The sequence below is a fragment of the Chlorocebus sabaeus genome, chromosome 12 (assembly GCF_047675955.1).
Source record: "Chlorocebus sabaeus isolate Y175 chromosome 12, mChlSab1.0.hap1, whole genome shotgun sequence".
In the NCBI taxonomy this organism is placed as follows: domain Eukaryota; kingdom Metazoa; phylum Chordata; class Mammalia; order Primates; family Cercopithecidae; genus Chlorocebus; species Chlorocebus sabaeus.
The window spans coordinates 112808481-112832824 of NC_132915.1; the positions used below are offsets into that span (position 1 = coordinate 112808481).

The 24344-nt window shown below is 63.8% G+C and overlaps 1 protein-coding gene across 1 annotated transcript in view; it reads right to left on the reverse strand.

Annotated features, from left to right (window-relative positions):
* The window catches only part of NOTCH1 (notch receptor 1), a 53096-nt gene that overhangs the window by 11673 nt on the left and 17079 nt on the right, over positions 1-24344 (reverse strand). The window contains exons 3-24 of the mRNA XM_008005608.3: positions 17228-17490; positions 16373-16711; positions 12934-13056; positions 12078-12311; positions 11633-11788; positions 11251-11436; positions 10797-10910; positions 9754-9867; positions 9240-9473; positions 9047-9157; positions 8262-8454; positions 7132-7277; positions 6752-6865; positions 5096-5215; positions 4595-4747; positions 3683-3911; positions 2763-2964; positions 2125-2278; positions 1848-2032; positions 1198-1330; positions 610-867; positions 421-533 (exon numbers count right to left, since the gene is read on the reverse strand). Coding sequence (XP_008003799.3) covers positions 421-533; positions 610-867; positions 1198-1330; positions 1848-2032; positions 2125-2278; positions 2763-2964; positions 3683-3911; positions 4595-4747; positions 5096-5215; positions 6752-6865; positions 7132-7277; positions 8262-8454; positions 9047-9157; positions 9240-9473; positions 9754-9867; positions 10797-10910; positions 11251-11436; positions 11633-11788; positions 12078-12311; positions 12934-13056; positions 16373-16711; positions 17228-17490 — 3874 coding nt within the window. The remainder of the gene's footprint in view (positions 1-420; positions 534-609; positions 868-1197; positions 1331-1847; positions 2033-2124; positions 2279-2762; positions 2965-3682; positions 3912-4594; positions 4748-5095; positions 5216-6751; positions 6866-7131; positions 7278-8261; positions 8455-9046; positions 9158-9239; positions 9474-9753; positions 9868-10796; positions 10911-11250; positions 11437-11632; positions 11789-12077; positions 12312-12933; positions 13057-16372; positions 16712-17227; positions 17491-24344) is intronic.

The window sequence follows — 24344 nt, forward strand, 5'->3', positions numbered from 1 at the left end:
TTTAGGGCAGGGACTCTCTGCCGTGATCCTGCGAGGGTGGACAGGCGAGGGTGGGCAGGCATGTCATACCTCAGCCCAAACCTACAACCACAAAGCCAAGGGCAAGCCCCAGGTACAGGAAAGGCTGGTGTTGCTAACAACGTATCAGTGAAATCTGGAGTGAAATCAGCAAGCTGCTAACCAGGAGAACTGCGTGCAGGGGAGAGCCACCCCAGGGAATCTACTTTCCACTCCATTTTTCTATAAATCTAAAATGTCTCTAAAATCATTTATTGAAACTAAAAACAAAATGATGTCAGGGTGATGAAGAGGATGAAGGCTGTGAGGATCGCTGCCCAGTCTGTGCCCCGAGGCCCTCAGGCGGACCTCCTCAGGTGTCTCCCCTGGAGGGCCCCCACCTCCCTGCACCCCTGCACCTACCGCAGGGCACTTGCAGATGAATCCACGGGCGGTGTTGGAGGCCACGGCACAGGTGCCCCCATTCTTGCAGGGCTTGCCCTTGCAGCCGTTGATGACTGACTCGCAGCGGCGCCCTGGGGGTGAGAGCAGGGCAGTGAGAGGCTCACCCTGCTGCCCTGCACGCCCCACCCGCCCGGGCACGGCACCCACCGGTGTGACCGGCACGGCACTCGCAGTGGAAGTCGTTGACGCGCTGCACGCAGTTCTGGGTGCCACGGGCGTCGCAGGGATTGGAGAGGCACTCGTTGACATCCCCCTCGCAGCGCTCACCCACGAAGCCCGGCGGGCAGGTACAGCTGTAGCCGCCCACCTGGTCCACGCAGGTGCCATTGTTGAAGCACTTGGGGCTCCGGGACACGGGGTCAACGGGGGGGTTGCAGTCGTCCACGTTGATCTCACAGTGCACACCTGTGGGGCCAGGTGCCATCAGCGGCCCGAACTCACTGCTGTGCCAGCCCTGCCGTGCCGCGTGTCCGTCCCAGACAACAAGCGCTCAGGTCTGGGGCTGCACGGATGCTCGGGTGAGCCAGGTGCAGAGGGTGCCGTGGAGATGCCCTTCCCGCTGGGACCCCCCACTCTGGGCCCTTTCCCTGGGCAACTCTGCGTTGGCCTTGGCCTCACGTGGGAAAATGGGAGTTTCTGGCTGGTTCCTGGATGCCTCAGGCCGATCACGGGGTGCCTGCCCTGCCCCTGCCCTGGCCATGGATGCCCGACACCAGCCCTCGCGGTGGCCCTTACCCTGTGTGCCCCGTGGGCAGGAGCACTTGTAGGTGTTGGGGAGGTCAAGGCAGGTGCCCCCATTCTGGCAGGGGTGTGACAGGCACTCGTCAATCTCCTCAGAGCAGTTCACCCCGTGGTAGCCGGCCACGCACTGTGCAGGCAACAGAACGAGGGGCCCTGCGGCTCAGTTGGTGCCAGGATGCAGCTTTCTCCCACCCGACCGTGAGGGCTGACAGGGCCACGTGAGCTGCCCTCAGGTCCAGCGAAGCCACAGGCCCCTCGCTCCTGTCAGACCTGGAGGGAGACCCAGCCCAACAGACCCTGGCGGGGCCTCGGTGACCGGAGTCACTGCCTGTTGGGGGTGGGTGGACTCCGTCCCGTAGGATAGAGGTGAGGGTCTCAGGGTAGGTGTTGGCCAAGCCCAGACACAATCTAGAGGAAGGGAAAACCCCATCCCACTTCTCAGCATATTCACCCTCCTTCGGGCTCTCCACAGGCCACCTCTTCCAGGTGGTCTACCCTGATTACCCCAGCCCTCCCCTAATGAGACTGAACAGTGCATGGGCCTATCAGGTTCAGTTTTCTCCACTGTGCCAGCTCCCAGTCAGGGCCCAGTGTGTGGCAACACTCGTGTCGGCCACAACCCTCACCCTAGGATGGACCCGCACCTTGCAGGAGTAGCCGCCCAGGTAGTCTGTGCAGGTGGCCCCGTTCTGGCAGGGGCTGGGTAAGCACTCGTCCACCAGGTCCTCACAGTAGCTGCCCGTGTAGCCTGCCTGGCAACGGCAGTGGTGTGTGTTGCCCGCATCCACACAGAGCCCTCCATGCTGGCACAGCCGGGCAACATCAACGCCTGTGGGGGTTGGGGTGGGGGACAGGTGAGGCCCAGGCCCACGGAGGACCTTGGCGGGCTGGGACCCGAGCTGGGTGGGCACAGCGGGTTACCTTGTCGCTGCGCAGCCACCTCACAGGACACGCTGGGCACATCACAGTAAAGGCCGGTCCAGCCACTGGGGCACTCGCAGCGGTACTGGGTGTGGGTCTGCCAGCATTTGCCACCATTCTTGCAGGGTGAGGAGTCACACCAGTGCACGAGGTTCTGTGGACAGGCTGGGGTCAGCCGTGTGCCCACCTCCCTGGCCATTTCCCCAGTAGCTCAGAACGCACATCCGCCAAGGGGCCTACTCCAACCCGGGCCTCAACCCATTCTACAGAAGTGGAAACTGCCGTCCCTGGACTCCCCATGGCCCCCACACGGAAAACAGCCTGGGCTGGGTCTCCCTCAGGGCCCTCAGCAGGTCCAGACCACCCTCAGCCTTTGCTAGAAGGAACGTCTTTCCTCAATCCCCCAATTCCTGAGCTGCTGCCCTGGCTCCAGAAACCCAGACTGAAATGAAGACGCCTGCTGCTCCCGCATCAGATTCCTTCACTGGCTGCTCAGACCCCTGCAGCCCTCCGCCCAGGAGTGTAGGGGTGACCCCGAGCCGACACGGTGGGACCTGGGGGTGACCATTCCCACCCCCTGCAGGCAGGCACCCACCCAGAGCCCCTCCCTCGGGCACCTCTGTGGCTGGCGCACTCACCTGGCAGTTGGGGCCGGTGTAGCCCTGGGGGCAGGTGCACCTGTAGGAGCCGCAGCCATCCTGACAGGTGCCGCCGTGCAGGCAGGGCTGTGAGTCGCACTCGTTGACATCGTGCTGGCAATAGCTGCCCGTGAAGCCAGGTGGACACAGGCAGGTGAACGAGTTGATTCCGTCCACGCAGGTGCCACCATTGAAGCAGGAGCTGCAGGGGGGTGGACAGGCAGGGGCTGAGAGGAGGGCATTGGTGGTCCCCGCTCCAGCAGACACTACCTCGCCAGCACCTCCCCTTCTGCTCAGCCCTAAGGGGCCTGATGGCCAGGACAGGCCCAGGGCAGCCTGGCTGATCCAGGGAGGCCAGCGAGAGCCCGGGGCCCAGCTCTCACGCCATGTCACACCTCCCTTTCCTGCCTTCTTTATAAGTCAGGTCAGAGTGGCTTTACCAAACGCACGGGCATAGGGTGGTTAAAGTAAGAATGAGGGAGAAACCAGAACCTGTCCTGGTAATACGTGAGGTAATTAACGTCAGAATCAGGGATGAGACTGACATTTACCAAATGAGCTTCCTGGCAACCACGGCAAAAAGGAAACAAGAGTGACAGAGTTCTCATTGTCTAATAGAAGGAGGTGCACCAGTTCTTCAGGACAGACTACTGGCGTTCCTGGTGCGGGACACAGGAGGAGGTCACAGTGGCCCTCTCAGGAGGGACACGTTGGTACAATGAACAATGTCTGGACTCAATGCAGCCAGCACTAAGTGCCCAGCAGGCCTGGGTGGACGCCTGCGTGGTGTGCCCGGCTGCAACCAGTGCTAAGTGCCCAGCAGGCCTGGGCAGACGCCTGCGTGGTGTGTCAGGCTGCCAGCTACTGCGTGTGGCCCACACTGCCCGTTTCCCCCCATGGCCTCATTCGAGCCCGCGCACCTCTCCGTGCAGTCGGGCGTGTTGTTCTCACAGTGGATCCCGCTGAAGCCCGCGGGACAGGTGCACGTGTAGCTGTCCACGCAGTCCGTGCAGTTGGCCCCATTGCGGCAGGGGTCACTGGCACACTCGTTGATGTCCTCCTCACAGAAAGTGCCCTGGAAGCCGGGCAGGCAATCGCAGAAGGCCGTGTTGATGCCGTCTGTGCAGGAGCCGCCGTTGTGACACGGGTCTGGGAGGGGACGGAAGGGTGTGTGAGGGGCAGACACAAACCCACACTTGTGGGAGGGGGCTGAGAAGGCTGCACGGCTTCATTTCATTTCATTGCCAGGGCTGCAGCGAGCCGCCCTGGGACAAAGGTGTCCGGTGGGGAGCCCCAGCACCCACAGGCTGCGTCACACCCGTCTCCTATGCTTGGGGTCTCTCTCTCCCCACCTGCTCCTGTCCTCAAGTCCCAGGGCAGGGGACAGCTTTGCAGGTTTCAGAGACCAAGCAGGGGAGGAGTGACAGTTCTTGCCTCTGCCTGCCAGGTGATGCCAGCAAGACCCCTGGCTTCTGCCAACCTCAATCTCTGTGAAGCAGGGCCGGGAGGCCTGAGCGCCCTGGCCTGCAGTGGGGCCTGACGAGCCCGGTGGGAGTGCAGGCCGGGCCCAAGCCATCCTCAGCTCAGCGAAGAGCCGTGGGAGGGCCTATCGTGACTCTCCCGCAAAGTGCAGGGAGGGGCAAGCCGGCCCTGGGGCCCTCCTGAACCACCCTGGCCATCCCTCAGCACATCCCTCACACCTGACCCAACCCTCCCAGCCACACTCAGGCCCTCCTGGGCCCTTATGGCCAGCACCATGCGCACCAACCCTGCCCAGGGAAACTGAGGCCTGAGAGCTTCCTGGAGGCGGCCAGAGCCGCGGGGCCACTCACTGGGCCGGCAGTCGTCGATGTCCGTCTCGCAGTTGCGCCCGCTGTAGCCGGCCTGGCAGTGGCAGCGGTAGCCGCCATGGGTGTTCCGGCAGGACGCGCCGTGCCGGCACGGGCTCATAACACACTCATTGATGTCGACCTCACAGGTCTGCCCTGCGGGGCAGGAGGAGGCCAGTTGGTCACCAGCGGCCCCTGGCCCTCCAGGCCCTTCCCAGGCTGGCCCACCCACCTATAGTGCCTCTCCCGACCCCCAGGAGCGGGCTTCCGTGGCCCCAGGACCATCCTCTCTCCCCTAATTTTGGCCTAAGAAGGTCACAGGAACTGGGGTTGGGAAGGGTGCTCCCAGGTCAATTCCTGATTCCAGAGCTTCTCTAACCAGGGCCTCCTCAGCATCCACCGGCTCCTCTCCAAAGACTCATCTAGCCTGCCTGGGAGCTGCCTGTGTCCCGCAGACGTCCTGACCTCCCGTCCCAGCCCCCGCTGGCCCTGGGCCAGCCTCACCTTGCCAGCCTGTGGGGCAGACGCAGGAGAAGCTCTCATAGTCCTCAGATTCCCTGCACTCCCCACCGTTTCTGCAGGGGCTGGGGGCACACGGGGCCAGCACCACCTCGCACGTGGCACCTGCGGGAAAGAGACATACGTGACCCCAGGGGCCTCACCCGGAGGGATCTCCCGAATGGAGGCCGCCCGGCCACCACCTGCTGCTCTTTCTGCCATCAGAGCGCCGTCTGCTGGTCCCGCCGGGAGGCAAATGTGCATGGAGACCCCTGAGTGCTCCTGGCTATGTCAGGACCCTGACCCAGGGGTGGAGTGGAGCACAGATCGGGGGATGCTGAAGACAAGCTGCACAAATGTGCTCAGAAGCCACCCCTCATTCCCAGTTGGCAGCAGGGCACAGCCTAGGCCTCACCCCGCCAGGAGTGCCCAGGAACAAGGACTGCACCAGCGGAGGCAGCCTCAGCCGGGTGGGCTCCACGCCACTCCAGGGACCTGGGCCCACCCCTGACGCTGGCCCCCTCATCTCCGGGTGACGATGAAAGGCCCTGGCCTGAGACCGAGGCCTGAAACTAATCCTGGGACTTCGTGTCACAGGCAGCAAACGCCCATCATGGGAGGCCAATGAACAAGGGCTGCGATGGAGGGGACAGGCCCAGGCCCCCAGCACATCCTGCATGTCGGGAGCATCAGGCACAGCCTGGGGACCTCTAGGACCATGCAGGGTGTCTGGCAAAGGCTGTGTGGGAACCACGTGCACAGCCGAGGGCCTTTTCTGCACAACCCCATGGCTGAGTTTCCTGTTTATAACCGTGGGGACTGCGTTATCTTCCCTGTCCCCCATTATCTCCCTGGCCTGCTGGGGCGACTTTCCAGGGCCTCTCTTCCTATTGGTTTCCACGGTGACCTGGGCAGGCAGGAACTGCGCCAGAGTTTCCGACAATTGTGCAAAAGGAAGCAGGAAGCGGGCAGATAGGAAGCGGGTCAGCACCGCCGCTCCTACCACCGGCCCGATCGACGTGTCCGAAAGGGACAGGGGCGCCTGGCTGTGGAGGGAGGGTCCTCACTGACTGACACGGGAGAGAAAACCCAGGTCCTTAACTTTGGTCAAAGAAAACAGCGTTTTGGCCACAGGCTGCTGGATGTCATGGGAACCGCAGGCGTGGAACCTCCAGCCTGACCCGGCCCTGAGGCAGCACCCTCCGCCTGCTCCTGGGGAGCACCAGGACCCCGGTGCTTGTGGACTCCTCTTTGTCTTTTCTAGAGGAGATCATTTCCTGCGATCCCCTTGGCTGGGTTCACGGCAGGGGCTGGACAGTTGGGGGAACTTACCCCTCCCTGCTCAGCCGAAACAGAGGGTTCCTTGTTCCCCTCACACAAAGAGGGCCCGCCGTCAAAGGAATCCCTCAGGCCCGGCTGGCGGGGGTGGGGAAGCCCGGCCCCTAGAGGCCCCCAGCAGGGTGGGCGCTGGGAGCACGGAGCCCAAGGGCCCAGGTCCAGCCCCAAGAAAGCCACCACTTTACCCGCCAGTCACGGCTTCCCAGGCCGCCCCCACACCTGGCCCCACCCTCTCCAGCACAGGCCCCGCCCTCTCCAGCGTAGGCCCTGCCCCCTTCAGCACAGACCCCGCCCTCTCCAGCACAGGCCCCACCCACCCCTCACCTGTGTAGGGAAGCAGGCAGTTGCACTTGTACCCCGCAACATCGTCAATACACGTGCCCTGGTTCAGACACGGGTTGGATGCACACTCGTTGATGTTGGTCTGGCAGTTGGGACCTGGAGGGAAGGGGACAGCACTCAGCATGTCCAGCACCCCCAGGCACCTTGGGAGGGCCCCACAACAGCAGCCCTGGGCCTGCTCCCCCCTGCTCCCCACCCCAGGCCCCTCCTCATCTCCAAGAACCAGAGGCCTGGAGCTAAGGCTTTGCCACGGGAGGGAGACACCATGCATGGTGCTGGCTGGACCTGGGTCCCATCCTGTGTCTCCAGTTCCCCAGACTCGAGGGCAGTCCTCTGCACTGAGAAATGCACAGCCCACTCACCACTGAAGCCCTCCCGGCAGGTGCACACGTAGCCACTGGTCATGTCTTTGCAGGTACCACCGTTGACACAAGGGTTGGACTCACACTCATTGTTGTTGATGTCACAGTTGGTCCCGCTCCACCCAGGGTCACAGTCGCACTTGTACCTGCAAGGGGGACCACGCTGCAGTCAAGGGAGGCCCAAGCAGCACGGCCGGGGCCTGGGCACTCCTGGGTCTGCAGTGCCGCATGGGCTGGCCGAGGTGCCCATCTACTCAGACTCGAAGAGTCCTTTAGTGGGGGCAGGTTGGGAGCAGTGGCTCACACCTGTAATCTCAGCACTTTGGGAGGCAGGGGTGGGTGAGTCACTTGAGGCCAGGAGTTCGAGACCAGCCTGGCCAACGTGGCGAAACTCCCCCACCTTGTCTATACTAAAAATACAACAATTAACCGGGTGTGGTGGCGCACACCCGTAATCTCAGCTACTCAGGAGGCTGAGGCAGGGGAATCACTTGAACCTGGAGGGTGGAGGCTGCAGTGAGCTGAGATCATGCCACTGGACTCCAGCCTGGACAACAGAGTGAGGCTCTGTCTCAAAATAAAGAAAAAATGTGGGGGCTACAGTGCTTCCCATAACCAAGACTACGACAGGGTTTGGTTCGTTAGCAAGGGGACCATGCCAAGCATAGGGCAGTGGGGTGCTGTGAAAAGACCCTGCCACTCGCCCGCTGTGTGGCCCCGAACAAAGCAAGTGCCTTCTCTGTACCAAATGAGGGCAATGAGGTCCCTGCTGATTTAAATGGTCTCATCCAGGCAGAGTGCTGCCAGGGCATCATGGGCATCAGAAACACTCGCTGCTGTGACCATGCAAACGTGTTTCAGGGGTCACTGTGGACCGTGTCCGGAGCCCACCATGCAGCCCACAGGGACGCGTGGCACAGAGCTGCTGGTTGCAGGGCTGCTGGGTGTGGACTGCAGGCCGACTGAGGACCCAGAGGCACATGCGTCCCCGAGGGGAGCTCCCTGCCACCCGGCCCCGTCCGAGGTCCGTTTCTGGCCCATCTCAAGCTCTGTGCAGGTGCCACCCTCCCGGCGGCAGAGCTCCCAGGGTTTAGGACTGATGTGTCCCCACGATCGGCCCCGCCGCATACCCATTGAGGCTGTCCCGGCACGCCCCGTGGACACAGGGGTTGCTGTTGCACTCATTGACCTCAGACAGGCAGGTGGGGTCGTGGTAGCCCTCGGGGCAGCGGCAGGTGAAGCCGTTGATGCCGTCCTGGCAGGTGCCCCCGTTGTGGCAGGGGTTGCCCGCACACTCATCGATGTTGACGTTGCACATGCTCCCTGCGGGCAGGGGTGGGTCAGACTCCGAGGCCCAGAGCCCGGGGGTCCCACCCACGTCAACCTCCGTTTCCCTGTCTGTTGAGCCAGGGCGATCACCCTTCTGGACGCATCCTTCCAGATGTCAGAAACCGTCTTAGGTCACAGTGTGCCTGCCACGTGCCAGCCTCCCCGGGCACCAGTGCCCACTCAAGTCATCCTCCCAGGGGGCCCAGGGGCAGGGGTTGCTGCGGCCCTGACTGATGGGAATCTGAGGCCCAGAGAGGCAGAGGGACCTGCTCAAAGGTGCTGGTGAGTCACAGAGGAAGAAGGTACTCAAGCCTGGCCTCAGGGCTGGCCGCTTCCTCTTGGCCTGCTGGGCCACTGTGCCAACACGGCCTGGGACAGCTCTGACCAGAGACGAGGGGTAGGGGGTGGAGGGCGCCCACCATGCTGCTGGCTGTAGCCCTGGCCCTGCTGCAGTCTCTGCTGCAGACTAGTCTGCCCAGGTGGGCAGCCTCAAAGCCCCCACCCAACCCCTCAGCAGCCCTGGGGCAGTGGCTGACCTTGACCTGTGAGCTCAGTCCAGTCAGCCCCCACGTGCAGGGCCACTCACCTGTGTAGCCCGGCTCACAGGCACACTCGTAGCCGTCAATCTTGTCCAGACAGGTGCCCGAGTCGCAGGGGCTGCTGGCACAGTCGTCCAGGTTGATCTCGCAGTTGGGTCCTGAAGGGGTGGCACGTGGCGGTCAGTTCCCGGACCCACCCTACCCACTGGCCACCCGCCTGCCACACGCCCGACCGGCCACCTGTGGTCCCCTTGAGACAGAAGCAGAGGTAGGCGTTGTCGCGGTCCTGGCAGGTGCCCCCGTGGCGGCAGGGCTGGCTGGAGCATTCGTTGATGTTGGTCTCGCAGTGGTGGCCCGTGTAGCCCGGGCGGCAGAGGCAGGTGAAGGTGGCGACGCCGTCCTTGCAGGAGCCGTAGTGGCAGGGGTCGGGGTCGCACTCATCAATGTCCACCTCGCAGTGCATCCCCGTATACCCTGGACCGCGGGAGGGGCGGGCACGGGAAGAATCAGGACTGGCTGCTCCCGGGACACCCATGACCAGACCTGGGGTCGCCTGTGCCCACCTAAGCAGGGCTCCGGGCGTGTCTTTTGTCGAGGGGCGTTCCCATCCACCCAGGATTGGGGCTGAGCTGTGCTTTTGGTCTCTGGACCAGGTGGCCCAGACCAAGATGTCTAAGACCTTGTCACCTTCACTGCCCTGAGTGCCTTCTCCCCTGTACCCTGTCCCTTCCCCCTGGTGGGCGCTGACCCGCACCTTCTGTGCACACGCAGGTGTAAGTGTTGGGTCCGTCCAGGCACTTGGCACCATTCTTGCAGGGGGTGCTGGCACACTCATCCACGTCATACTGGCAGAGGTGTCCAGTGAAGCCTGGGGCCGGGGAGGGGAGGGAGTCATGTGCAACAGCACTATGGGCCTTCAGGGACCCCCGGCCAGACCCCAGCAGTGAGCTCCCAGCTGGGTTCCCCGGGGCACATTCAGCCTGGGCTCAGCCACCCCCAGGCTCTCCCTGCCTCCGCCGCCCACTCCCTGGATCAAAGCCCCTCCGCCAGCACCGCACGCCCTCGCTCCCACAGAAGGGGCCTTTTTCCCAAACCGACTGGGTTGCTATGGCTACAGTGGAGCCGGCGGAGAATGGGGCTCCCCTCGCTCCGGTGTCTGGGACGGCTAATCTGTCTCGGGAGCCTGGGCTTGGGCCGGCAACACCGCCCTGGGTTCTGCGCCCCGGCCCCCGGCTCTGGGACAGATGGAAACACCTTTCACCCAGGCCCCTACGAGTTCCTCCAAGTCCGCCCCGGGCGGCCATCATCTCCACTGCAGGCCAACCTGCCCCACGTGGTTCTCTGCGTACCCTGGCCTTGTGGCTGGCGTGCCGCTGGGCAGGGGACATGGCAAGACGGGGCAGGCTGGCCTCCCTCCCAGCCTCGAGCCCTCAGAAAGCCAGGCTGGAGCCTCCTCCCTGTCTGGGCACCACGGCTCCTGGTATACCCTTTTCTCCAGGCAGGAGCGGCTGCACCCAGATCAAGGAGGATCTCCTGGCTCTGGGCTCCACCGTGACCCCTGGGCAAGCTCCCATTCCCCACTGGGCCCTGCCCTTCAGGGAAGTCTGAAAACACCCCCATCCACTCATGAGGCAAAACACTCTCTCCCGGGAACCTGAACACAACCCTCGGCCAGGCACCCCTCAGGAGGCCGGGGTGCAGACGGCCCAGGGACAGGGGACACAACCCTCAGCCAGGCACCCTTCAGGAGGCCGGGGTGCAGACGGCCCAGGGGCAGGGGGCGGGGGCGGCCCTCACCCGTGGGGCACTCGCACTGGAACTCATTGATCTTGTCCAGGCAGTGGCCATTGTGCAGGCAGGGGCTGCTGGCGCACTCATCCGTGTTGACCTCGCAGTGCACACCCTCATAGCCTGTGGGGTGGGGGAACAGTGAGGGGGGCACGTGCAGCCCCAGTGCCCCACTGGGCACAGCTGGGGACTCGGGATGGACACAACCCCTGCCTCGAGCCCAGTATCCCAGCCACCAAGGGCCTCCTGAGCACCTGCCCCCCTGCAGCCCCCGGCTCGGCACCCTCATCTACCTAGTGCTAACCCCATGCTCTGCTGGCCCTGTGGCCTGGCCTCAGTTTCCCCATGCCCTGTGCAGGCTGTGGGCCCAGAAGGCACAGAGGCTGGGGAAGGGGAAGCGACCCACAGATGCTCCCGGGGCTGCCCCTCCAAGGCTGCCCCGCCCTGGCCCCGGCGGGCGCACCGGGCATGCAGATGCACTGGAACTCCCCGATCTGGTCCAGGCAGGTGGCGTCGTTCTGGCACGGGTTCGAGACACACTCGTTGACGTCGATCTCGCAGCGGGGGCCCGTGTAGCCCTGCAGGCACTGGCACTCGAAGGAGCCCAGTGTGTTGATGCACTTGCCCGCATGCTCACAGGGGTTGGCACCTGGCAAGGGCACACGGGTGAGAGGCTTCTCCAGGCACTCTGGCCCCTGCAACACCTCGCCGCACGCCCCCGTCGGACTGGCAGGGTCTCATCCCCCATCCAACCGGGCACCCCCTGAAGCCAGAATCGACTTCCCACTGGCTCTGGGGCCAGGCTGCCACCCCCACCCGGATGCACCCCCTGTGCCAGCACCTACCCAGCGAGCACTCGTCCACATCCTGGCTGCAGGCCGGGCCCGTGTACCCCGAGGGGCACGTGCAGATGGCCTTGCCGTTGACAGGGTTGGTGTCGCAGTTGGAGCCCTCGTTGCAGGGATTACTGATACACGCATCGTTGAGGTGACACAGCAGACCTGGGCAGGAAGCGACAGTCAGCAGGCACGGCCCCTGGGCCAGGCATGGCGCACCACCCACGACTGGGGTCTATCCCCACTGACGCCCCAGGAGGAGCTGCCCGCCATGACCCCATCGAGGGTCCCGTGACACTCGGGGAGACTCATGGCTACCACCGGCCTCCCTGACCAGAAAGGCCCTTTCAGGTTATCCTGGGCACAGGAGGACCATAGTCTCTGGGTGAGGTCACACAGGTCAGGCCTGGCCCATGTGAGCCCCCCGTGCCCACCTGGGCCTCAGGGCACTCACCTGTGCGGCCGTGGGGACACTCGCAGTAGAAGGAGGCCACGCGGTCGTGGCAGGTGGCACCGTGGAAGCAGGCGGCGCTGGCGCAGTCATCGATGTTCTCGCTGCAGTCCTCACCGGTCCAGCCGTTGACACACACGCAGTTGTAGCCACCGTGGGTGTTGTGGCAGGTCCCGCCGTTCTGGCAGGCATTTGGCATCAGCTGGCACTCATCCACGTCCTCGGTACAGTACTGACCTGCAGGGAACACGAGCTGTCGGCCCCGGGCAGCTGCCACTCCCTGAGCTCCTTGTCCCCTAAGACGCAGCGCTGCAATGCCACCCCCTCCAGGAAGCCTTCCTAGGCTGACTCCTCCACCCACCGCCAGCCTCAATCACTCCTTCCTCTGCACGCCCAGCACCATGGGGGAGTCTTGCCTCCTCTTTGTGCTCTGTGGACATGGCTGTGTCGGGGTGCACCTGCGCCCATCACCCCACCAGAGGGTAATTCCCGAGCACAGAGCCTGTCTGTTCATCTGGGCATCACTGTGACTGGCCCAGGAAGTGTGGCCTGAGTGGGGTGCTGAAGGCCTTCAATGCCAGGACACCCCACTGGGCACAGGGGCTGCCTGGGGCCAGGTTGCAAACGGCCCACACAGACCAACCAGGGCCCTGTCTGTGCTGACCCCCAAGGTGAGGGGCATCAGACCCTGGCCACAGGAAGTGGGGCCCCCCATCATGTTGTCCTTCTCGGCCAACCCCAGCCTGCCTGGCCTGGGACAGGGTCTTGGCTGCTCCGCACTCTGCCCGTGAGTGCAGTTCAGTAAGTGGGTAGTAGCCCCGCCCCGGCTGCCCCGCCCTGCGGCCGCCCGTGTACGCGCCTGTCCACTCTGGCGGGCAGCGGCAGTTGTAGGTGTTCACGCCGTCCACACAGGCGCCCCCATTCTTGCAGTTGTTTCCTGGACAATCGTCGATATTTTCCTCGCAGTTCTGGCCGGTGAAGCCTGCCACAAGAGGTGCTGGGTCAGCCTCTTCCCTGAGGTCCAAGTCAGCTCCTGCCTGGACCCCCAACACACTGCTCTGGACACAACTGCCTGGCCTCCATGGCTCTGCCCTGGGGCCCCTGGGATCTGTGCCTGTCCCCTGCCTCACTCCAGTGCCCAGAGGGACATGCCCTGCTCTAAAGAATCATTTTGGACAGGGCTGGCTAAACAGGGACTTAGGAACATAGGGTTCCAGATTCCGTCACAAAAACCCTTGTGTCTCTTAGAGTTTCTGGCAGCTCCCGCACCTGGGTGCCGCCTGCATGCTCAGAGCTCCCTACAATGTCTCAGTAGGGGGGCCATGTACCCCATCTTTGGGGACTGACACTGGGGCCTGGGCTCTGAGCAGCAGGGGGCACGGGGCCGGGAGGTTGCTGGTTAGGGCAGGCTGGGCCCCGGCAGCCCGGGGGAAGCTGCAGAGACTCAGATGGCCCAACCTTCCTGGGCAGAGCTCTGGCGCCCACCTCCTCCTCCACCTTCTCCACAAGCTGCCAGGGCCCCCTCCCCCGAGGCGTGGCCCCACCCAGGCCTCCAAGGCAGCCAGTTAGCTATTAATCCACTCAGCTCCCGCTGGTTCAATCATCAACCCAGAAAGGCGCGTTCGGCAACAGCCAAACCTGCAGCCGGTTACTAATTGCTGCCCTCCCGAGATGCCTTTGAACCCCCCTTGCCCTTGGAGCTCCCACCTGCTCGGCCCCTCCCTCTGAGACATTGCGCCACCGCCACCACCCTGCCCGTCCCCGTCCGTCCACTGGACCGGAGCAAAGGCAGGCGGCCAGAGACAAACAAAATCCAAAATGCAAAATGGCTTGGGGAGCACCCGAAATCAGAGCCCAGCCCCGGCGCGGTGGCTCCCGCCTGGAATCCCAGCACTTTGCGAGGCTGAAGCGGCCCGACCACTTGCGCCCAGGCGTTCAAAACCAGCCGGGACAACATGGCGAAACCCTGTCTCTACAAAAAAAGTACAAAAAGCAGCAAAGCATGGTGGCGCGTGCCTATGGTCCCAGCTACGCGAGGGGCTGAGGCAGGAGGATCGTTTTAGCCTGGGAGGTCAAGGCTGCAGTGAGCTGAGGGCGCGTCACTATACTCCAGCCTGAGTGACAGAGACCCTGTCTCAAAAAAAAAAAAAAAAAATCAGAGCCTGGAGCCTGAGTCCCGGTCCCCACTCATGTGTGGGACCCTGCACCCCGGCTCTTAGGCAGGTGGGGCCCCTGGCTGGGCCTGCGACCCAGGGGCTGTCCTGCACAGTGCTGGCTGAGGAACACAGTGGGAAAGAGGGCGGGGAAGCCAGTGAGAGCCCCGTGGACCCCAGCTGGCCCCTCTGCAACGCAGCCTCGGCCAGTGACCCTAAGAGGAGACAGTGCTGACATGCCAGGCAGGCTCTGCGACTCCAAATCCCAGCCAGCTCCCGGGCCTGCAGAGCTCAGGGCTGCCCGCGTCTCTGTTCCCTGTGACTCCACACACAGCTGTCTCCTGGGCTCCCTGACCACCAGAGGCGGCTGAGGGCCCCTCAGGGGGCCTGGGTGCAGGGGCCACCTGGGAGAGTGTGAAGCTGGTGTCTGGTAGGCCTGAGTCATTTGCGGAGGCCCCCTGGATGGTTATCTCATCCTGAAACGGCCAGACCCCACAGCAGGCAGTGAGCACAGCCCTCACCGGAGGGGTGGCCCAGCCCCCAGCCTCTGAGATCTGCCCACTCTCAAGTGAGTAAACCCCGCCAGCCCCTCCCCTTCCCTCCCTGCCCACTCCCCAGGGCCCTGAGCTGCCCCTGCACAGGCAGTGGCTCTGAGCAGGCCCAGCACCCTTGGCATCTCTGCTGTTGGGCCTCACCGGGAGGTCCTCACCCACCCTGCCCAAGGTGGAAGGGTGTCAGCTCTGCAGGCAGGTGGCCTCGGACAAGGCTGCACACATCCCACCTGCCCTAGCCTGAACCACAGCCCCCCGAGAGCTCGGCCCCTCAACCCGTGTGACTGCAGCTAGGACCCCATGGCTGCTAAGAAGGCATCTGAGCCCCCATCAGCAGGACTCTGCACCCCACCCTGCAGAGATCCAAGCCGGCCAGGGAGTGCCTGTCCCCACCCCACGCTCGCCCAGTGACTTGCAGGAAACGCACACGTCTGGTGTCTGCACGCAGTTGGCTGGGCTCAGCTGACTGGGCAGCCAGGGAGCTTCCCCTTTGCAGAGGCCAGGCCAGCCTGGGGCTTCCAAGGGGGTGGGGCAGCCCTTGGGTCACCCATGGGTCAGCCAGGACCCTGTGCACCCCCCAGCCCCACCCCTGCCTGAAGGCCCTCTCCCCATTCCCACCTAACAGCCATTCTGTGCAGCTGAGACTGGAGGTTTCCTTTTTTCTTTTTTTTTTTTTTTGAGACGAAGTCTCGCTCTGTCGCCCAGACTGGAGTGCATGGAGTGCAGTGGCGCGATCTCCGCTTACTGCAAGCTCTGCCTCCCGGATTCAAGCGATTCTCCTGCCTCAGCCTCCCGAGTAGCTGGGACTACAGGTACATGCCAACACGCCTGGCTAAATTTTTTTTTTTTTTTTTTTTTTTTTTTTTTTTTTTTTTTTGTATTTTTAGTAGAGACGGGGTTTCACTGTGTTAGCCAGGATGGTCTGGATCTCCTGACCTCGTGATCCGCCTGCCTCGGCCTCCCAAAGTGCTGGGATTACAGGTGTGAGCCACTGCCTGGCCAAGACTGGAGGTTTTCAAACTTTTCAAACTCTTCCTTATTTCTAGAGCTGCTGCAAAATTTACTCAAACAAGAACTACAGCAGAGAGGCTCCTACACACAACACAGGGATCAGGGAGCCGCTGGAGGCACGGGCAGGGGGCTGTGCCTACCTGTCACCCCCACCCACAGGAGGCCAGCAGGACAGCAGGAAGGGCCACGGTTCAGGGAAGTGATAGTGCAACCCGCAGCTCCCACACCCTCTCCAGCCCCAGCCCCACTGCAGGGGAAACCCCAGGGGTTGCGCAAGTCAGGGTGCCTGCACTGGGGGGAGGCAGGGCGTCCTACAGCTCGAATGTGAGCTCCAAGGAACTCAAAAGACACAGGCTGGCACCCAGACCCTGTGCAAGTCTCTTCCCAGCGCACACCCCGCTCCAGACGCGCCCCACCCCCCCCACAACACCACTGGCAGTCTGGGGAACTCGCCACCCTGCCTTCCCAACTCCCCGCCATGGGCCCTCCCAGGGCTCCCCCTACACCAGGTGCCCCTGTCCCCGCCCCTCGGGCCTGGCAGCCGGGGAGGGGCTTGTGCACCCCGGCCGGCGGGCAGCACTACCTGGCAGGCAGGTGCACTCGTGGGTGACGTCACCCGTGGGGCGGCAGGTGCCCCCGTTCTGGCAGGGCGAGGGGCTGCAGGGCACGTAGGGCCGCTCACAGTTGGGCCCGGTGTGGGTGGCGCGGCAGACGCAGCGGTAGGAGCCGACCTCGTTGTGGCAGGTGCCTCCATGGCGGCAGAGCCCCGGGTTCTGGCCGCACTCGTTGACATCCTGCCGGCAGGTGGGACCGTGGAAGCTGGGTGGGCAGTGGCAGATGTAGGAGGCCTCGAAGGGCAGGCACTGGCCACCGTTGGCACAGGGGTTGGAGGCGCAGGGGTCAGCCTGCTGGCACGATTTCCCTGGGGACAAGGGGACAAGAGGGTTGTGCTGGCCTCACTGCTCCCCGAGGCCAGGCCTTCCCTCCCTTCAGGCCCCCTGGAAGTGCCAGCCTAGGTGCTATCACATTTGATCCTCAGGACCTGCTGTGAGACCGGTCACCTTTGGTAGATGAAGGACCACAGGTCCCAAGAGGCCTGAGCCCGGGCTGTCTCCTCCCAGAGCTGACACCTCCAGACACCCTTCACCCTAACAGGTGAGGGTCAGTGCATGGCAGGAGGAAGGGGGCAGGGGCGGCCTGGACACAGAGGCTCCCCTTGTCTCGCAGAAGCAGGGACTGCAAGGGTTGGGCCAGAGCAAGCAGCTGAAAACGAGGTGACTCTGGGGCTAGGAGTGGGGCGGGGACCCTGGGGCAGGGGCTCCCAATTACTTCCGGGTCACAGATCCAGGCCTGGATCCCACCAAGTACCTCGAGTTGCATGGGCAGCTGGTGGCGGGCCTGGGTCTGCCCACCCCTCGGGCTGTGGGTCCTCCCTCACCTGACCAGCCGGGCGGGCAGCGGCACTTGTACTCCGTGAGCGTGAGCAGGTCGCAGGTGCCCCCATTGCGGCAGGGGTTGGTGAGGCAAGCGTTGTCCAGGGGCGTGAGGCAGAGGGGCCCAGAGAAGCCCAGGGGACAGCTGCAGGCATAGTCTGCCACGCCTCCACGGTCCACCACGTGGCATGTCCCGGTGTTCTTGCAGGGGTTGCTGAGGCACGGGTTGGGGTCCTGGCATCGCGGGCCCACAAAGGCCCCGCCACAGCTGTTGGCAGATGTGCCAGGGCAGTTAGTTCCCACCTGCTGCCCCAGTGCCCCTGCCACTCAGTACCAGGCACCTGTCATGGGCACAGCTGCCTCCCCCCACACCCCGGGCACGGGCGAGATGGCTGCTTAGCAGGGCTCCCTCAGGGCTGACGGAATGCTCTGGAACTAGACAGATGCCACGATTGCACAACTTTGGGAAAGTACTGAATGTCACTGAATGAGGCTGAGGCAGGAGAATCGCTTGAATCCGGGAGGCAGAGGTTGTAGCCAGCCGAAATCATGCCACTGCACTTCAGCCTGGGCGACAGAGCAAGACTCAAAAAAAAGAAAGAAAGAGAAAGAAAAATGACTGCTAACTGGGGGAACAAGCTAGAGACTAGGATGTTCCAGTAGGACCCAGCTTGGACTCCACAGCCCAGACAGGGGTCTGGTTCTATACCGGGGAGAGCCACGGAGAGAAGCCATGCACGTCAGCTCCGTAGGGCCTCCGGGTCTGCAGGCCTATCTGCTTTTCTTTCCGGCTTTGCTACAGCGAACAGGCATTGCTTGGGCAGTAATGAAGGTCGTGGTTTTTCCAACCTTCAGGTGTCAACATAATGGCAGCTGTGGAAAGCGTGGATCACCTTCCCGTGCCCCTTCCTACGTGGAAGCCTTTTTTTTTTTTTTGAGACGGAATCTCGCTCTGTTGCCCAGGCTGGAGTGCAATGGCGTGATCTCGGCTCACTGCAACCTCTGCCTCCCGGGTTGAAGCGATTCTCCTGCCTCAGCCTCCTGAACAGCTGGGACTACAGGCACCTAACACCACGCCCAGCTAATTTTTGTATTTTTAGTAAAGACGGGGTTTCTCCATATTAGTCAGGATGGTCTTGATGTCTTGACCTTATGATCTGCCCGCCTTGGCCTCCCAAAGTGCTGGGATTACAGGTGTGAGCCACCGCGCCCGGCCAAGAAGCCTTTCTGATGGGACACCTAATGCTGAGACAGCACTGGGGATGGGACATCTCACTCCAAGACCACACTGGGGATGCAGGCCGGCCCATTCCCTGCCCATGCTCAGCCCCTGGACACGTTTCTCTTTCCACACCGAGTCTTCTTAACACATATCCAGGCACGTTGGCCGGGAGCAGAAGCACCCACATTACAGCCGGGGAAACCAAGGTGCCAGGAGGACGCCCCTCTGCCAGGACTCTGCAACCCCATCAGGGTGGGCGAAAGGCCGCCCCTCACCCTGGACACACAGTCCAGGCTCAGATAGAACAAGGAGAGCCAGGGGAGCGGTCCTGCATCTCCGCCCAGGCCTGGTCTCACCTGTTCCCTGTGGTGACGGGCGCAGAACCTGCCCCCCCAGCCACCTGCTGTGGTCATAAATCTCTGGTCCCAGTCACCTCCTGGCCTTACGCTTCGGGGGAAGGTCTGGGACCCGCCGGGCGCCGCTCTTCCCAGTAGTGAAGCCTCTGAAGCAGAACATGCCACCAGCCCCCAGCAGCCCCAGCGGCCTGGGAAGGCAGCAGCCCCACGGCTCAGGCGCTGGGTGGGCGTGGCCTCCTCTAGATGGGATGTACAGAGGGAACCGTCCTGCCTTCCAGAGCCGCCTACCTGGGTGGGAGGCTGCGGCGGCCACCTGCCCCAGCACCGGCCCTGAAGCTGCCAGCTTCGCACGGGACCCCCACCGGCCCCCCAAGTCCTCGCTTCCTCTCCCGCTTATTCCCACCCCAGTGTCTCCAATCCAACCTGTGATATGTGTGACAGTGGCCTGGGGGGGCCTTACCCTGAGGGGCTTGTGGAGGCTGGGGGCGCGGTTCCTGTGCGTTTCTCAGCAGCCAGCCACGCCCCTGTCCCAAAGGCCCGGGAGACATCTGTCTTCCCTGAAGGCTTTTACCCGTGGCCACGGCTTGGGTAGAGAGAACGCAAAAGGGCCACTCTGGCCGACCATCTGTTGCCAGAAGCCAAAAGTCCCAAACCAACTGGCTTAAAGAAAACACATGTCACCCCCTCCAAAGGGGCTCTGGGGAGTTCACTCCGCCCTTGCTACGGCTCCCACCAGCCCAATGAGTGACGGGCACAGCCCTGGAATGAAGCTCCCCCTCCCCCATCCTGTGTGGCCGGTCACTCCGGGGCTGCAGCGACAGACCTGCCTCTCTGGGCACCTGTGGGGAGGGCAGGCGTGGTTCCCACTGCACTCAGATCCAGTTACAGGCTGGCTGGTCCCCGAGGCAGAGCTGCCGCTGGGAACCCGTGGAGCCCACAGGCTGGGCTGGGCTGTGGCCTCAGGAGGGGCCCTCCCTCCACATAAAGGGCCCTCCCTCCATTGTCAGGCAGGAGTTGGCCACAGCTCCCGCTTGGAGAAAAGGCCCTTTTTTCTTTCCCAGCCGCTGATGAAGTCGGCAGGGGGTGGGTGCAGGACACAAGGCGCTGGGCCATCAAAGCAGGGGCTGGAGCTTCCTCAGCCTGGCCATGCAAGCTGGTCCCCTGCCTCCCGGGCCCTCAAGGCTCCAAGGAGCGGGAAAAGCTCACCTGCTGGGCAAGACGGGGAGGGGGGCAGGGCAGGCCCCCCCCACAGCTTTAGGGGACTCCACATGAGCTGCCCAGGGGGGACCCCAGGGGGACACAGTGGAGGTCCAAGCCCCTAGAGCAGTCTCCCGCCAAGTGCCCTGAGGTCACCGGACATAGGTTGTCCCCAAATGGACCACGACGCTCTGCCCGGACACCAGGCCCCACTCCCCACCCAACGTGGAGGACTGTGGGAGAATCTGCCGAACCGGATGCATCCCAGTTAACGAGGCTGTATCACGCCGGGCCAGCAAGAGGAACACGCCCCATAAATCAGGCGTCGGTGCTCGGACAAAGGGCAGCTGGGAGCAGGTGTCGGACGTGGCGGCAGCTGCTCCCAGCGGGTGGGGCAGGAGCCCCAGCCGGAGGCCTGAGGAGGCTCCCGTGGGGGAATGCAGGCTGAGAGGGCCCATTGTCCGCCCCCACTCCCAGCCTGGGCACCGGACACCACAGGGAAGGCCCCCGCCCCGGCCCCACAGCCACGGCCTGGAGGTGCTGCGGGATGCGCTAGGGACGGGGAACCGGCCGAGCCTGGAGAACGTTCTGAGCCAGGTGTGGGGGGCAGCTTTGGGCACAGTCTCCCACTGCTGCTGTGGGCAGCCTCCAGCCTGTGCCCCCCGCCGGTCTGCACCTCTCTCCCACCTGGCCACAGAGCTGGAGCGCCTACAGACACCCGACACCTGCCCTCCGCACAGCACCCAGACGTCCCTGAGAAGGTGGGAGGGACCTCAGGCCAGCAGCTTGGCCATGGCCAGGACCACCAGCCTGTGACCAAACCCCTCACAGCCCTGGCACAGGCCACACCCCCAGTACCCAGGCCACTCTGTCTTCAACACTGTCCCGGCGGGCGGGCAGGTGTGAACCGTGAGTCGGGTGCCAGGGCTTGGCCGAGTAAGGTGGCACCCAACAGCCGCCTCGCCCACGGGGATCCTCAGCGCTTCCATGAGTGACCCGCACCCCACCCTCCACCGTCCCCTTATCTCCTCCTGTCGGGGCGGTGGGGAGACCCCTCTGGGGCTAAAAAGGGGGGCTTGAGATACGCAACGCCAGTCTCCCCCACTGGATGAGACAGCTGCCCTGTCCACCAAGCCACCCAGCTCTCGGGCTCCCACGGCGGAGACCCAGCCCACGCCAGGTGTGCCCCCACAGACTCTTCTTCTGTGCCTCCCTCTTAGGGTCACCTAGTACCGGCCTGTCCCATCCCCCACACTCAGTGGCCTGGCAGTACAGGGCTAACCTGTCCTGTCTGGGCCCCCGCAAGTAAGCGGCGGGCGGGGGCTCCAGGAGGGCTGCAGGGGGAGGGTGCCAAGTGGCCCTGGCACCTGTGCCACCACCACCACCTCCACCGCCACCGCCTCTGCTTGGTTCCCGCCTCAGTATTTCCACTGTGCCGCTCCCACCCTCCCTGCCAGGCCCGCTCCAAAGAAATGCGACTCCAGAAAGCGGCGGGAGGCAGATGCTGCCTCGACCTTTCACCCAGGACTAATTCTAAATTGTGCTGTTTTCCTTTCTAAGCTAAGCAGCCATCTGCCGCCCCCCGGGGACAGATGACAGTTCCCTCCGCCCCAAAATAAGGAGGGGCAAGAGGAACTCAGTGGGGGCAGGACTCACTCAGTTCCTCCCCTCAAGGAGTTTATGGTCATGCAGGGCCAGGGATGGGGGTACAGGCTCAGGTCGAACAGAAGGGTGGGGGCACGGGGTCAGCTGAACCCAAGCCAGCTGGGGGGTGGGTGCTGTGGCCCTTGCTGCACCAGCAACAGGAACCAGACACCCTGGGCGGCGGCGGGGGGGGGGGTGCTTCCCACGGCTCCAACAGGTGACAGCACCTCCCAAGGCAGGGATGGACAGACAGTCGGGGGAAGGGCAGGGACAGCGGGGGGTGGGTGGACAGGGGCGGTGGGGGGGTGGGCAGGGACAGTGGGGGGGACAGGCAGGGACAGTGGGGGTACAGGCAGGGACAGTGGGGGGACAGGTAGGGACAGTGCGGGGGACAGGCAGGGACAGTGGGGGGACAGGCAGGGACAGTGGGGGGACAAGTAGGGACAGTGGGGGGACAGGCAGGGACAGTGGGGGGACAGGTAGGGACAGTGGGGGGACGGGCAGAGACAGTGCTGGGATGGGCAGGGACAGTGATGGGGAAGGGCAGGGACAGTGATGGGGACGGGCAGGGACAGTGGGGGGATGGGCAGGGACAGTGATGGGGACGGGCAGGGACACGGAGGGGGACAGGCAGGGACACAGAGGGGAACAGGCAGGGACAGTGGGGGGACAGGCAGGGACAGTGGGGGGTGGGTGGGCAGGGACAGTGGGGGGTGGGTGGGCAGGGACAGTGGGGGTGGGCAGGGACAGTGGGGGGGACAGGTAGGGACAGTGGGGGTGGGCAGGGGCAGTGGGGGGGACAGGCAGGGACAGTGGGGGGTACAGGCAGGGACAGTGGGGGGGTGGGCAGGGACAGTGGGGGGGACAGGCAGGGACAGTGGGGGTGGGCAGGGGCAGTGGGGGGGACAGGCAGGGACAGTGGGGGTACAGGCAGGGACAGTGGGGGGGTGGGCAGGGACAGTGTGGGGACGGGCAGGGACAGTGTGGGGGTGGGCAGGGGCAGTGGGGGGAAGGGCAGGGACAGTGGGGGTACAGGCAGGGACAGTGGGGGGATGGGTAGGGACAGTGGGGGGACGGGCAGGGACAGCGGGTGGGCAGGGAATGTGCAAGGACTTTGTGGGGGTTGGGGAATGGGCAGGGACAGTGTGGCATATGGGCAGGGACATTGGGGGGGACAGGGAGGGACACTGCAGGGGATGGGCAGGGACAGCGTGGGGGTGTGGGGAATGTGCAGGGACCATGCGGGAATGGGCAGGGATAGTGTTGGGGATGAGCAGGGACATTGAGGGGGACAGGGAGGGACAGCATGGGGGATGGGCAGGGACAGTGCGGGGGCCGCTCCAGTGCACAGGAGTTGCAGTTCCTAGAGCAGAAGGAACGGCCCTGCACACCCAGCTCCCTGGGAAGGGAAAGGGAGGAGCCACCTGGCTGAAATCAGCGTCTTAACACACCCCATCTCTTCCCCAGCAGTCACAGGTCCAGCCCCACCTGCCCTCCTTGGGCCTCGCTGCCAATCCTGGCCCATCGTCCCACCACAGCAGCCCAAGAGTTCCCTGGCAGCAGTGTGATCCCTCACAGGGCAATAAAGGGGGGTCTTCTCCTCCCCAGACACCCCCAACAGCTGCTGCTCCCAGGGAGCCCGTGGCCACGTCCTGCAGAAGCCAAACGCTAGGCAGCCAGCCTGAGGGTGCCCCTGCCCCTGGGACCCCTCCCTCACCAGCAGGACCTGCCCCCAGCCTCAAGGGGTCTTCTGACCAGAGGGGAGTCTAGGGCTCCCACTGTGCCTGCTCCTGCCATGGCAGGGGCACCCCCACACCCTCCCCAGACCCAGATCCTGCCATGCTCTGCTAAGACCCAGCAAAGCTGGCCACCTTCTGCCCACACCACTGACAGTGGGCCCCACACCAGGTGACCTGGGCCACACAGACAGGCCCACCCATCGGCCTGCCCAAGCAAATGGGGCCATATGTGGACTGGCCAGGGAGGACACTGTGACCCCCTACTGGAGATGGGGAGACAAGGCCAGACCCAGGGGGGTGACTGCTTCCCGAGGCAGGCTTCCATGAGGCCAACGAGCTCACTCCAGCCCCGACCAAGGCTTCTGGGGCAGGGGGAGTCCTGAGACCTCAGCCCCTCCCTCGGGCGTAGGCCAGTCCAAGTTTCCCAAATCCCAGTGGGCACCACCCACCTTCCAGGAGGCACTGGCTGCTAAGAAATGAGCTGGGATGGCCGGGCGCAGTGGCTCAAGCCTGTAATCCCAGCACTTTGGGAGGCCGAGGCCGGTGGATCACGAGGTCAGGAGATGGAGACCACCCTGGCTAACATGGTAAAACCCCATCTCTACTAAAAAACACAAAAAAGTAGCCGGGCGAGGTGGCAGGCGCCTGTAGTCCCAGCTACTTGGGAGGCTGAGGCAGGAGAATGGCGTAAACCCGGGAGGTGGAGTTTGCAGTGAGCTGAGATCCGGCCACTGCACTCCAGCCTGGGCGACAGAGCGAGACTCCGTCTCAAAAAAAAAAAAAAAAAAAAAAGAAAGAAATGAGCTGGGTAGGGGGCTGGGGACCCCACCTGGGGTCCTCTCCCACTGGAACGGCCAAGCAGCCCAGCCCTGGGGGACGCAGGAGCCTTGGGAAGATGCTGGAACCTCGTTGCTCACAGCCCCTTCCCTGGCCTCCTCAAATCCCCCCAGAACAGAGAGTTACA